The sequence below is a fragment of the Aquila chrysaetos genome, chromosome 2, assembly GCF_900496995.4.
Source record: "Aquila chrysaetos chrysaetos chromosome 2, bAquChr1.4, whole genome shotgun sequence".
In the NCBI taxonomy this organism is placed as follows: Eukaryota; Metazoa; Chordata; class Aves; order Accipitriformes; family Accipitridae; genus Aquila; species Aquila chrysaetos.
In genome coordinates, this window is record NC_044005.1 from 3142610 (window position 1) to 3156699 (window position 14090).

At 37.1% G+C, this 14090-nt stretch overlaps 1 protein-coding gene across 1 annotated transcript in view; it reads left to right on the plus strand.

The window, feature by feature from the left end:
- KLHDC1 (kelch domain containing 1) overlaps window positions 1-13738 on the plus strand; it is a 30689-nt gene extending 16951 nt beyond the window's left edge. The window contains exons 8-13 of the mRNA XM_030042141.2: window positions 2140-2198; window positions 6808-6920; window positions 7652-7724; window positions 11959-12043; window positions 12383-12435; window positions 12775-13738. Of these exons, the coding sequence (XP_029898001.1) occupies window positions 2140-2198; window positions 6808-6920; window positions 7652-7724; window positions 11959-12043; window positions 12383-12435; window positions 12775-12949 (558 nt within the window). The 3' untranslated portion in view covers window positions 12950-13738. The remainder of the gene's footprint in view (window positions 1-2139; window positions 2199-6807; window positions 6921-7651; window positions 7725-11958; window positions 12044-12382; window positions 12436-12774) is intronic.
- Window positions 13739-14090: the final 352 nt, after the last annotated feature.

The window sequence follows — 14090 nt, forward strand, 5'->3', positions numbered from 1 at the left end:
AATGCTTTTCATCATGCTAGAAAGCTACTCCTGAGACAAAGCAGATCCTGGTTAATGTTTACTGGGCTGCAAATAAATGAATATGCCGTAGAGAAAGTGGGATGTCTAAGGAGTCCTTGTAGCTCTAAGGGAAATGCAAACCCTCTTACAAGGCTTGATGCTTTTAAGCCAATTAAGAATCATTTTAGGATTATCAGCTAAATGATTAAATATAGTAGGTAGCATGTAGAAATACATGAGAAACTGCAAGAAAACTGCATGTAGCAAGTGATGATACTGTAACCTGACTGTGTGCTTTACCGTTTCCGAAAAAAGGGTGGGGTAGAAAGGCATTTTCATTTGTTAAAGCTATGTTAAAGGACTGAATCTTAGACGTAAATGTCCAATTGATGCTGTGTTTTGAATTCAAAATGAGGTTGATGTAATTATGCATCTGTCAATCTGTTGAATAATGAGAATGTAAAGATTGTGATACATTGATTTCCCAGGGACCAAGAAACTGAAAACTACTCCATCTTCTGCCTAATGCCTAGGAAAGGAAAGTCAGCGAGGAGGTCTTGGACAGGATCTTCTTGAAACCTTAATTTCCAACATAACAGCAACTTTCTTTCTTCCCTTTCTTTAATAGATGTCCTCTGTATCGAACTGTGTTATTCCAAGATGATTAAATATTTTTAGTTCTAGAGGCCAGGATGTTGCTTTTTCCCCACCCTACCCCCAAGTGTTTAGCTGTGTAAAGGTACAGCAGAAGATGCTCAGTAATTGCATTTTGCTTTCTGCTTGTATAGTTTGTTCCTCATCTCCTTCAAAGCCACCTGAAGGAGCAGGAAACTGAATAGACTTGTCATGGAAGACAGATCTGTTCCACTAGCTGCTAGCTGGACTACACTTTATTATTATATTCACCCTCTAGCGGGGATAAAGTTTCTCAGGCAATGCACCAAAAGCCCTCACATTCTGCTTTTCTTTAGACTGTTGGCCTCTCTGAAGGCGTTCCAAAATGCTAGTTAACATTCTCTTCCCTAGGACAGAAAAGGGCTAGCACGTACTTGGTCAGAGGAGGCCATAGCTCTCCTGAAAACCTTGCTGTTTCCTGAAATACCCTGAGAGACTTTCCGTAGCTCTGATGGACAGCTTTGGAAGTCTCTCAAACTCACTAACTGGCTGAGTTCTCAGGGGTAAAACTACTCCTATTCTGACTTAAATGACAAGTCTAGTTTCTGCCTCAAAGGATCTGCAAGCTGGAGAAAGGCTTATTCTAATAGATCTATGGACTACCCTAGGAGAAAAGAAATTGTAAGGTAAGGCAAGATATATTTCCCTACTTCTCAGATTCTGTTTTGTAGTAGTAGTACCTAGGGGAATCAGTCAAGTGTATTGCGAGCCATTGAGAATATTGCTACAATCTAAAGCAAAGAAATTCTTTCTTATGTTCCCCCCCCACCCTTATGTTTCTAAGGCAATTACTTTCTTCATCTCAAAACACAGGCAGATATGCAAGTATATTGATTTCCCAATGTTCTTATAGATACTTTTTATTATTTTTATGGCAAATGCTAAAGGGTCATAAAACCTTGTTGTTGCTAGTAGTAACTTTGTGAAAGGGCTTGCCTTCCAGAAAAGAGAAAAACACGGATGTGATGAACTTTTTGTGGGATGTCATCTACTGAGTACAGTAGCTACTAGAATATTTCAAGGAATAAGTGACCAGGCAGGAAGATGCATAGTTCTGATCAGAATGCAAAGAAAAATGATGAGAGGAAGCTATATGTAGAATATTATATCTTCTGCAATTACCTACCATGAATTCTCTGGATGAAAATTGAATACATTTGCAGGAACTGAATATCACATAGTTCTTCACTATTAAACCACTATTAAAAGCTAAAATTGGCCCCATACTGCCGTTGCATTACTGTAAATATGCCTGACAGGTAGTTTTCTGAGAGTTGCATGGTTTTTTTGAGGAGAAATACTTTTCATCTGCCACATAATACAGAGTTGTTTTAAGACACATAGGTACGGTTTTCTTCAAAATATTGTTACTTGGAATATTCTGTCCTGGGAAGGCCTCACTGAAATACTTTGCGCATTGTTTGCTTAATATAACACAACTGGGATTTTATTTGTTTGTTTTAGCAAACTAGAATGAACGATTTGCACTGCCTGAATTTAGACACTTGGACTTGGTCTGGAAGGTAGGTTTCTCTCTGTAACGCTAAGTTGAATGTAGCAGATTGAAACATATTGTTAAGTAGTTCTAGTGCTAATTTTGTAGCTTTTCCAAGAGGAGAATGGGAGTTTGGGGACTATTTTAACAGCTGTTATATTGTGATTTCAATTTAATTTAATTTGGTAGTGGTTACTAAGCTTTTTCTTTTCTGCACCAAAGCGTTGATGATGCTATTTTAAGCACAGCATGTAATGATTTAACATCCTAATTTTCAAGACGGGTACATTTATCCATATGGAATTTTAGTTTTGATGTCTTTTTGAATACTGTTTTTACTCTCTATATTTGGCTTATTATGGTACAGATTGGGGAAAGATCTCCCCCTCTCCAAGATAAGCATCTTAACCATTTTTTAAAAAATCAAGTAAAAGCATGACTTAAATGTTTCAATTTTAAACTAAATGAGGTATTAGTATACTTCCTAAGATTTGTTTGCTTGCATATAGCATTTATGATAGTGCCTACTACATGGGTAGAATCAGTGGATATATTGTTAGCTGATAGACAAACCAGGAGATAAACAGTAACTGATGAGTGATAATCACTGTTCTGTTCCTATTCTCAAGGTAACCTAATAGTAATTTCATAAAAGACCGTGAAATATACCTTTCCTGAATATGTGTCAGTACTGATCCTGCTCCAGGACTTTATGTGCTTCATGCACCTATGATGGGCACCTTTAATCACCTGTGACAGCTGATCTGATCCTGCACCAAGTGTGTTCCTCTGCCCTCTGAGCTGAGAGCAAAGCAAGGGAGTAGACACAATCCTCCATCCATTCCTTCTTGCTGCTGATGGCAGCAGGACAAAGAAGTCCCACAGTGTTCTTTCCAAAAAACTTTTATTTGAAGACTTCTTTAATTAGCACTTACGATTAACTAATCAGTTTAATTGCCCTTTTTCTTTGCTAGTTCTTTTAAAATTAACAATGTTCTACCTAAGTGATAGCATTCCCTCTTAGACTGTGAACTTTACCTCTGAGTGGATTGATTATTCAGATTATTGTTGTTGTTGCATGAGCAGTTGCTGTTTGGCTTGCTTTTTATTGCTTTAAAAAAGGAAACCTGTGACAGTTGAGTGACAAGTTAATGAGAGGAATTTCAAGCCCTGAAGGAGGGATGTCAGTGTCAGAGTTCTAAGTCCTCATCAGCCAGTGTTCCCTTTGTTTGGCATTTGAAAGCTAATATCGAAGTTTTTTAAAAGTTTTCTGTTCTTGACCTGAATACAACAAACTGATTTTATATACATACACACATCCTTAGACTAAGGATGGTAATACGAAATGCAGCCATTCCTAAAACCTGAAGATTGTTCCAATACTCGATTATTTCTATATTGTGATCCAAGAATAGCTCACAAGACTTACCCATGATTTAATATAGACTCTGATCATTATAAATTTAGGAGCCTACTATCCAGCCATTCTATAGTACCTCTGCAAGGAGTCTTTGAGAGACTAAAAAGAGAGATTTAAGAGAATAGGAAAAAAAGAGTCTGTGCAGAGTGTCTGCTGCTGTGGTGGCACCCCACAGGAGGTAAAGCGTTCATATTTATTTATTCAGAGCTAGAGGGGTAACTGATCAAAGCCTGGTCTTACAGGAAGTGTCACAGGCCTGAGCACTGTTCTTCCCTTACTAAAGTGACTGATTTTAGGGAAACCTGAGAAATATAATTCAGACTATCACAGATGGCAGAATTTAGATTAGCCATTGTCAGCTGCAAACTGCGGGGTTGGGGGGGGGAGGGTACTTTCCTAGGGCTAGATGATGTTTTCTCCAAATAATTTATTTGTGGCTATTAATTAGCTACTATGATAAAATCATCTCATACTACCAGGCCACCTGTCGGCATGCACAAACATACAATACCTCTTAGCGTGATTTCGTCTCCTAATTACAAAAGGAGTAAAAATCAGTGTATCTTTCAGGACTATCAAATCAGTATTTACATTTTGACTCCAGTTTATAGTCTGTCTTTGCACAAATTGTTTGGAAAATTATTTCTGGCTACATGCTTCCTTTCATAAAATCAATAGCAGTGGCTGTATTAGAAATTGGGCATTTGTAGGAATCGTCTCCAATATAAAGAACTTGGTCCCAAAAGTCCCATGATTCCACACATAAACATTGTAAAATAAGACAGAGTAGATAAACAGGCCGTTTGTTTTTTTTTCCTCTCCTCTTTTTTTTTTTGTCTGAAATTTATATAGCAACAAAATGCTTGCTGAGACCAATAAAGGTACATATTAAGAGTGTGAAGCAAAGAAAATTACTCTATATCCTTCAAGTACCAGCAATAGTTTTGAATAGTTCTAATCAGACAATCTGTTTGCAGCTGAAAACTGACTCTAAAAAGCCCTAGTGTCATTCCAGTATTTTACAGGTGGGGAAATTCCTTCAGACTGGTTTGCTGTCAGTGTGAGTATTTTCTCCTCTAGGTGTTTCTTGCAAGGAACCTTTCTTATGCTATAGCTTCAAATTCCTTTCTACTGAAATTTCTGATCCGATGATGAATTAAAAATTGGGCAGGATACAACCCTTCTGATCTTGATGACAGAATTTTCTCAGACATTCTGCAGCTGCAGAGAGATTGTCTTTGATTGCCATGTGAGTTATCACCAATCGAGATTCAAGGATTTAATACAGATTAAAAAGTGTGGCTATCTGAATGCTGCTGACCAAGACAAGTTGACTGCAGGTGTTTGAACTTCTTCTGTAAAGTAGAGATCTCCCAGCAAGGAGTTTTTTCTTATGCAGCTCTATGCAGGTTTCTTAAGGAACTGCGTATTAACCTGCTAATCCAGAAATATCTTCCAGCATGAGATTGCAATATTTATTTTAGTTGCCACTATCCAGAAGTTACCTTGCCTTCCCTGAGCTCCACTGACTTGTTATTCAAAATGTTCAATGTTATGTTACTTCTGTTACTGTGATAATTTTTTGTATCAGTAGCATGAAAGACTGAAACGTTATCCCCCGTCAGTATCTGGTATATATTTTTCTAAACATCAGAGCCTGTTGGATCTCAGCACAGTCTGCCCCTTTGCCAATTTTAGAAGCATCTTATACAAGAGTTGTGCAAAGCAGGCACTTAAACATTGTGACTTGGCTTCAACTTCAGTGCCAAATTTAGTAGGACAGTTTTGCAATCACTGTTTAATTAGCTATGATTCTTCAGTCTTTGCTTCCAGATGGAAAAGTGCTTAGCAGTCACCAGTAGTGAAATTCCTTAAACTGAACTGCACATGCCTGTATTACTCACCCTAGGCTTCCTCTGTGCTCGGTTAAGAGAAATAGGCACTTCTTGGGCATGAGACAACTGCTGCTAAGGTAGACATTAAAATGAATCACGAGTTGTGCTTTTCAAGGACCTGCTTCCCTTCATTGATTATAAAGGAAATACAGATGACTGTCTAATATTGTAGATTGAGTTCTCATCTGTGTATGTTGCACTTACCTCAGTAGCAAAGTGGAGGGGAAAAAAAAAAGTAACTGGTTCTTCGAGATACAGTCTGCCTGGATTGAACATTCCTTTCTTACGTACTCTGGACAGTCTCCAACTAAGATTCTGACCCTGCAAGAGAGCTTACAGGTTTTTGCACCTGCTTTTTCCATCATCTTTCCAAAATGAGGGCATACTGAGTATGCGGTGGCCTAAATTCGTTGTGTCTAACTTTAGATACTTTACAACAGAAGTTGCCACTTTGCTTAGTATCAAGATACTAGGTGGGCTGATGCCCTCTGGAGGTCCTTAAGTCTTGTCTGGATCCTCCTGAGACAACTGTACACCTAAGTGCCTAAGCTAAGATGGTGTGAATTCAGGCCACCCACTACAGGTAACCCCTTATGTTCAGGTTCTTTACTGTTCAGATTCTCATCTCAAGCATACTTAACTGTGCAGCTAAAATGAAATCAATATCAAATCTATATTTTTGTAACATGAGCAGATTTTTGGAATAATAAACCTACATCTGTTTTGTACTTAGGAATTCCACTTTTTACTAAAATTTATCTCAAAGTTTGGGTGACCCACCATTATGCTAAAAGACACAATGTTTGAAGAGGTAGTAGCTTTTGGATAAAAGGTAAAGCCACAATCCTTGTATCATTTAAGATCATTTTCCTAGGAGTAGAGGGACTGTGGCCTGTCAGCATTCATTAAATCTTATCTCAAATAACTGAGCCTGTTTACCTACATGTACTGTGCAGTTTATTTGAATGTATAGTCCTTTCTTTGCTGTCTGAAGTGCCTTCAGTTGTATGTTAAGTAGTGGCTTTAGTGTTCTTAAGAAAATAAACAGACAAAATAACAATCAATGCTTTTGTCCTTACATTTGATATTTACATAACTGATTGTTCAGAGAACAGTTACTACAAGAAATTACTTCATTTAGATTTGAACACCGCTCTTCTCAAGAGTAAATTCAGATTGCATAAGTGCAAGTTTTTCAGTGGGAATATATCCAAGCTTGGTCTAGGACAAACTGAATTAACTATTACATTTTCTGGAAGATTAATTTTCAGCATTCTTTGAAAATTTGTTTTTGTTTATTTGTTTCTTTTTGTTTCACCAAGAATTAATATCAGTGGAGAGAAACCAAAAGATCGATCCTGGCACACGTTGACTCCGATAGGAGATGACAGACTTTTTCTTTTTGGTGGACTAAGTTCTGATAATGTTCCTTTAAGTAAGTAATTTAGAGATTATAATTCTACTGTACACTTTAGTACTAACCTTGTGTAGTGTGCATATTTGTTGTCTTTCTCAAACTACTTAGACCTAACTCTTGTTACAGAACTTTCATGGTACTTGAGTATCTCTCTAGCTTATTATTTTTATAGAAATAGAGGAGCACATTGTGTAGTACAACGAGAATGTATAATAAATCTTTCAGCAAACTGTCTATCATCTAAAAGAATAAAGGCAAGAGTCTTCCACATTTTGTTATGAACAATGGGTAACTTTTGATATCAATAGCAACTGCAGGAAGAAGATACAAATAATAATGTCAACATAATGTGGATTTTTGGATGAATAACAAGTCACAGCTACAAAATGTCAAACAGGAAGTAGGATAGTCTTATACTGAGTTCCTTTTCTAGAAAAAGCAACTTCTTTTAATGAAAAAATGTGAAATTAGTGAAAATAGTTTTGATATATTCCACTGGGAGGGGGCAATTTTCTCAGTATATCCAAAAAAAGTAAGTGTATTTTAATTCCAGATTTCAGTGAAGTGAGCTTTCTGTGTCTGAATGGTTAAGTTAAATTACAAAGATTGGAAAGATGCAAGTTACTGTAGTGATGATGTTACTGTTATCTTAATATAATGTGCTCTTAGAACACAGAGCCTTTTGTGTAGTTAAAAAAGGTAATACTTTGTCACAAGAAAAGGTCCTAATGTATGTTCTTACATTGTAGGTGATGGCTGGATTCACAGCATTACAACAAATGGATGGAAACAACTTACCCATTTGCCTAAGAGTAGGCCTAGGTATACAAAAATAGATAATGTTTGCTGAAACTTCGACATTTTAAAAAACTAAGTAATTTTAAATTATTGAACAGTATTTTTAAACTACATTATAAGAATATTTAGAAAATTAATGCAGTATGATTGAGTAGTTTGCTTTACTAACTTATGTTCCTTCATACCTGGTACAGCATTATTACTTCTGTGTTTGTTATAGTTGATGCTTACTTGCATGATGATGCTTACTTGCATTAAAAGATGTTTTTGTGATGAAGGATCTGGGTGTCCAGCTAACCTGGTGTTCTATAGCCAAATTATTTTTACATAAGAAAAAGTATATCACATAACTTTTGAGGAATTAATATCCTATGAGAATAATAAAAGTTGATTAATGTTGATACATTATTAGAAACATGGCGGAGACAACCATGAAAATGTTGATGCTCCTTTCAGGGCTCAGAAGTATTATAAAATACTTTGTTTTTTCCTTGAGCAGAAGCAGCTAACTATAATTACAGTTTTGCAAAAGTGACTTTAGTACTAAACAGCACAGCAAATGACTGTGGAATTTTGTTATTTTGAGGACTTAACTGCCAACTGAAAAGGACCTAGTTCTAGAAAGTCTCTTACAGACTCTGTTCCCCTTCCCTCTCTAGTTTAAGATTACAGAAAAAGATAAGATTCTTTCTGACTAAAGAAAGCAAGTTTCATGTTCTGAACCAGAAGCTGCCATTGAAAACAGGTGCTTGCTGTATCAGAGTACAGACTTTTTTTTTTTAACACAGTAGAATTCTCTGTATTTGTAATGTAAATACTATTTAATTGATCTGCTGTAGATAGTAAATATTCGGTTTTTCATGGAATTCATTCTATACATTCACCCAGGTACTCTCAGCACAATTTTATATCATTCTTTTAGCATAGTGTACAATTCTGGTGTGGCATTTGCATGCTTCCTGCTTTATGTTCTGTTTTCTGTTACTGAAATATCTTTGCCTCAATTAATTTTCTTCCTGTTTTATCCTATTCTAGGGTGTCTTTTAAATATAACAGCACTGTTAGACCAAGTTTTCTGCTTTCTTATATTTCAGACCCTTTCAAGCCCAAATAAACTTACATCTTAGCTTCATAGAATATTTCCTGTCTTTTTACGATTAGTGAACTGATACATGAAGGGACTGATGACTGCCTTAAATAACAACGCACATCATTAGCAGTCGAAGATCATGTCTGTCTTTGTTCAGTTCTTTACATGGATGGTCTCATAAAAGTTAACCGCTGAAGTGGACTGCCTCACCTTGTGTAATTATTTTTACTGATGCGTCATGAAAAAAGATCAGGAAGGGACGGAATATGCTTTTTCTACGGGCAGCAGCCTAGGGAGCTGCAGCTCAGCCTTTACTCTGCAATTAAGCAGCTGGAATAACATTTGTGCCTCCGGTGGTGGTAGGGCTGGATGTTAGGAACCTCTGACTCTTGAGCCCCAAGTGGCTTTCAGGCAATTCAAGGGCAGATCCCATACTGGGCTACAAAGTGGAACTGTCGCTTGACTGTGCTGGCAGAAAGGCTGTTGAGCAAGCCACCTCCCTTGCTGCAGCAGAAGTGCCAAAGAGGGTTCCTGAGGTTGACACTGCTAAATTTGCTGGGGATTGTACTGCATAGGCAGCCCAGACCCTCCTAAGAGAACAGAGCTTTTGGGTCACGTGCTGACAAGAGTCTCAGAGCTCCCTCAAGTCCAGACATGTCCTATGGTTCTCCACCATCTGAAGATTTTGGTATGCAGTTTGTAGGCTGAGGGCAATTGCCTTTCTTTGACCTAATTCTTTATTGAAGTAAATAACCTCCACCTGGCTGTTTTTTTTTTTAAAAAAAAAAAAAAAAAAAAAAAAGATACTTCAGAAACCTTTTTCAGGTAGTCCTGGAAACATGGATTAAAGGAGCCATACCAAAAGCCTGTCTATATATTGAACTAGTTTGAGTGTGAAGTACTTACTTGTACCATAGTTGTATCCCTGTACTTAGGATTACTGCAGGGTCTCTGCAGCTGAAAAAGGTTTAAGTCAGTTCTATCGCTCATATGACTTTACAGCAGGACTTGAAATGCACTGGCAATAATACCTATATGTGTACTTCTATTTATTTCTATTATTTTATAATAATACATGGTATATCACACATGCATTAGTGTATTTTCCTGATGCTTCTGCAGAATTGATTCCCTCCTTAAATTCTGTGAAGAATAATTTCCTTCAACCTTCATTTTTAGTAATTTCTAAAAAATTGTCTTCCAGGTTATAGATCTGTGATTCTGTACTGGTAGAAAATATTTTTCTTCTTTCTGTCCATGAGTTGCACTTCAGCTAACATTGTGCATGCCAGGTTAAAATACAGAACAAATTGTATATTTAACTTGCAGATTCCCAGTGTTTTCCTTACAATGTAATTCTGTTATTCTAGTTAGAAGAGCTGTGTAAAAAGGTTACCTCTATTCAGCATCTGTATAATTTAAATAACGTGCTTTATTAGAATGTTTAGGTGATAAGTTAGAGCAGCTGTGAGAGGACATAAACTCTGTCAGTCTGTAGAAAAAGCATCAGGTTGCGAGCTAGGATGTCAACAAAGTCAAGGCAGGAAAGGCTTCCCAGTGTTCTTCGGTGACGAAGTCCAGGCCAGAGTTTTCCTAATGCAGATAAGGCAGAGACAGATCTATCTACAGGTATGAGGAAGAGACAAGGTGGGATACAGTTTAGCCTAAGGAGAATGGTGAACAATTACTGATATGAATGGAGTAAGAAAGTGAGAACGTTTATTTTGTGTGAAAGTTCTAGTGGTGCATATTATTTTGGTTAAGGGCCAGAGCTCTGTGGTGATAATCATCTTGTGATATTTACTTCAGTGGTGATACACCAGCAGAAAAATTACAGATTTTGATCTGCTAATAATAAAAAGTAAATCTAGCAAGGTGTAGCTGCTGAAGTAGCAGAATCTTTGTTAAAGCAAGATGATACAAGTCAGGTTTTTTGTTTTGGTTTTTTTTAATACCATGTGCTGTTATATGCACAACACAAAACTTGCTTGTGGGCGTGATGTAAGTAATGAACACGCAGAAAATGTTCCCCAGGAATCTTTGGGGGAAGCGTAAAACTGAAACAGGATAACTTGTGTTCTGAAGCTCTCATCCTAGTGTTCAGGGATAAGAGTCAGTATTGAAAACGCCACAGTCTTAAAAGCCATTAGAATTGTAGTTATGAATTAAAGTAGTAGTGGAAAATTAAAAAAAAAAAAAAAAAAAGGAAAAGAAAAGCTGTTCTTGGCAAAAGCTTGTTTTGTACTGTTAATTTGTTTTCTGAAAATTTTCCACTGTAACGTTTTGTTGAAGTAGTGATAAATAAGACAAAGTGTATGTAACTAGAGTACGGAAGAGTCAAATAATGACAAAAATATATTGGTCTGTATGAAATGTAGTCATTCAGCAAAATTCTCATGAGATGGATAGTCACATTGCTCTCTCCTTTTATATTGTTAAAGAAATGAGTAATATCATATGTTAAGGTGTTATTTTTTACCTCTGAAGACTTTTGAAATAATGTCTTTGTTTTGGTTTCCTAGCAAGGGTTACATTACAGTGCTCTCTGCATGTATGGCTGCCCCTTCTGCCCATGTACGTTTTGAATCAATTGACCCATTTCAGTAATATTTGATGAAGAAGTAGGAAGCTCAGAGATACTAAGTCCCAACGTACTCTGTGCAAATAAATGGCCAAACAGAAAAGAGAGACTCTCGTAATCACTTCGCTCCAGTGAGCGCTCAGTGCTTATTCTCCATTCTTCCATAAGAACGGATGGTCTGCCTTGAGACACAGCTTGGTAAAGAACAGGCTTTATTGTTTTCTGCAGCTCACAGAGCAACTTGTAAAATACAGTACTCAAAATTGCAAAATTTTTCTGGGTAAGTAGTGAGGCCAGTAAGACTTCAAGGCTCTGTGCATAAATAGGGAATCAGAGGATTAGAAAAGTGACCTTTCCGTTTTAGTTAAAAGGGACTTCTATCCATATAGCAAAATAGTCTTTTGAAAAGAAACTTGAATATGAAGAATGGAGGAGAGTCTATGTGAGGTGAAGAGGTTAATATGCAAGTAAACTTAGTGCTTTTCTGAAACCCTTAAGAACATTTAGTTTTTAGATTTGCTTTGCTGATAACACACAACTGCTTGTTGTTACTTGGTCACTAATTCTATTTATAATTTTATTTCTAGATTGTGGCATACAGCCTGCCTTGGAAAAGAAGGAGAAGTGATGGTGTTTGGTGGAAGCAAAGATGACTTGCATTTCATGGACACAGTCAGTAAACTGAATAATGAAATCCTACCACTATGATAATTAAAATTGATATAAAATAAAGTTGATACAGTTGGTGATATTATTGGGTTCATTCATACCATATGGTGGTGTGAGATGTGACCGTAGGTGTTCTTGGAAAGTAATTTAGGAGGGTTTTTTCCTGCCCTTGTTAGGCTCATAAAAAGGAGTTTGTTACTCAGATTCTTTATAAATAATTATTTAGGTATTATCAGTTTTAAATCATGCGTGTGGTAATAAATGTTACACTAATCTAGAAAATAGCAATATTTCTGAGATAAGCTGTTTGTCATTTTAATGTGTGTTTTTTCTGTTGATCAGGGTCACTGCAGCGACTTGTTGATATTTCAGACTCAACCTTATTCACTCCTCAGGTGAGTTGAAGCTGTTGGCACAAAGAGTCTAGTGTAAATCCTTATGGCACTGTGCTTTTACACACGGGTTTTAACCATGTACTCCTATGTAGGCAGGTAAAATACAAAATTACCTCCTCGGTAAGTATTTGAAACATGCCACGTATGCCAATCCATAGCAGTTTGAAGGCTGGTGTTGCATAATACTCTCTCCTGCACATCCAAGCACAACATATGTCATGAACATCACAAGCTTTTATTAGATGTCACTTTTTTGTCTTTAGGTTATTAGACCATTTACCTCAATCTTCCTTTTCTTTTCTCTCTCTCCCCCCCCCCCCCCCCTTTTTCCTTCTTCAGGTTGTGTCTCGACTGCATTGGTAAAAATGCAACTCTCTTAAAGAATCAAATACCATGCTTGCCATCGAAACTTTTGCAGCAAGTGCTGAAAAAAATAACCTTCTGGGCTGCAGTTAACCACCGGCAAGAGAAAAAAGCTGAAACTGAAAGACAAAGCCAACTAAATACCACATGAACAATGGCAGCAAAACTGTTGAACACTTTGGTTTATTTACGGCGTACAGCAAAGTCTTTTGTTAGTGAACTTTACTAATGCTACAGAATTAAGCTGAGTTTCTAAGTGAAGTTTGAGAACAAATCCTTTTTATGGAAGTCTCTTGTTTTCTGCATTATAGAAAACTGATAAAACTTCATTTGTATATATTGTTAACTTCTGCTGTTGTAGTCTTAATGAGACAGTCCATACAAGTTGTTCTTTTTGGAGGTGACAGATGATACAAAGTGTTTTCAGTTGGATAAAATATGGCTTAAGTCTAAAATCTTACTACAGCCTTATCACATCAGCCTTTCTGAAAAGGTAAAATCAGTTCAACACGGTATCTTTGGAAGATTCACACTTGTCAGTCTTGAAAAAGGTAACTAATTTGCTAACACCGCTGAATCTTACTGTTTGATTCCACCAGACTCTGTCGAATGACGGAGCTGGACGTCGTACCCAGAGTAGGGAATTCAGTCGGCTAACCGTGGAACTTGAAGAAGCAGCTGCTACGAGCAGCATTACTGTTTGTATAGGAAAGCTTATGTGCAGTTCATACTATGGTTTTACTATGTTTCTGTAATCAATGAGTCCTTTTTGAAATGGGTTGTATATTGTATTTTGGATGTGTAAAGTTTATATTTAATTCTTGGTTAAAAAAAAATGCTTATTTATTGTTTAAAAAGAGCATATGTAGTACTTGCTATTTTTCTGTTTCGACTATTTAGTTAACAGGAGCACAGTCATTAAAATTTTATAGAGGGTTGACTCGAGACCGATTTTGCCTAGTTTTTTGACCTTTTTACAGTCTGTGAAACCTACTTAATCAGGGAAGGGAGTTTTTGGAGCGAAGCTATCTCGTAAAGGGAAGTTTTGTGACTGGGTAGTGTAGCAGAGCCGTCGTTTTCTACGTGCTAAACTTAAGCATTTACTATCAGTTGGGTGGCTTTTTTTAACCGACAACGTTTAACGCACGGTTTCCTCTTGACGAAGAAAAAACCCCAAATCTCTCGGAGGTCCGGGTGGCGGCCACCTCACGGCCTCGCTGTCCCAACCTCCGGTCACCGTCCCCCGCCTGACTCCTGTCAGCGACCGGAGCGGGCAGCCGCCCTTCCCCAGC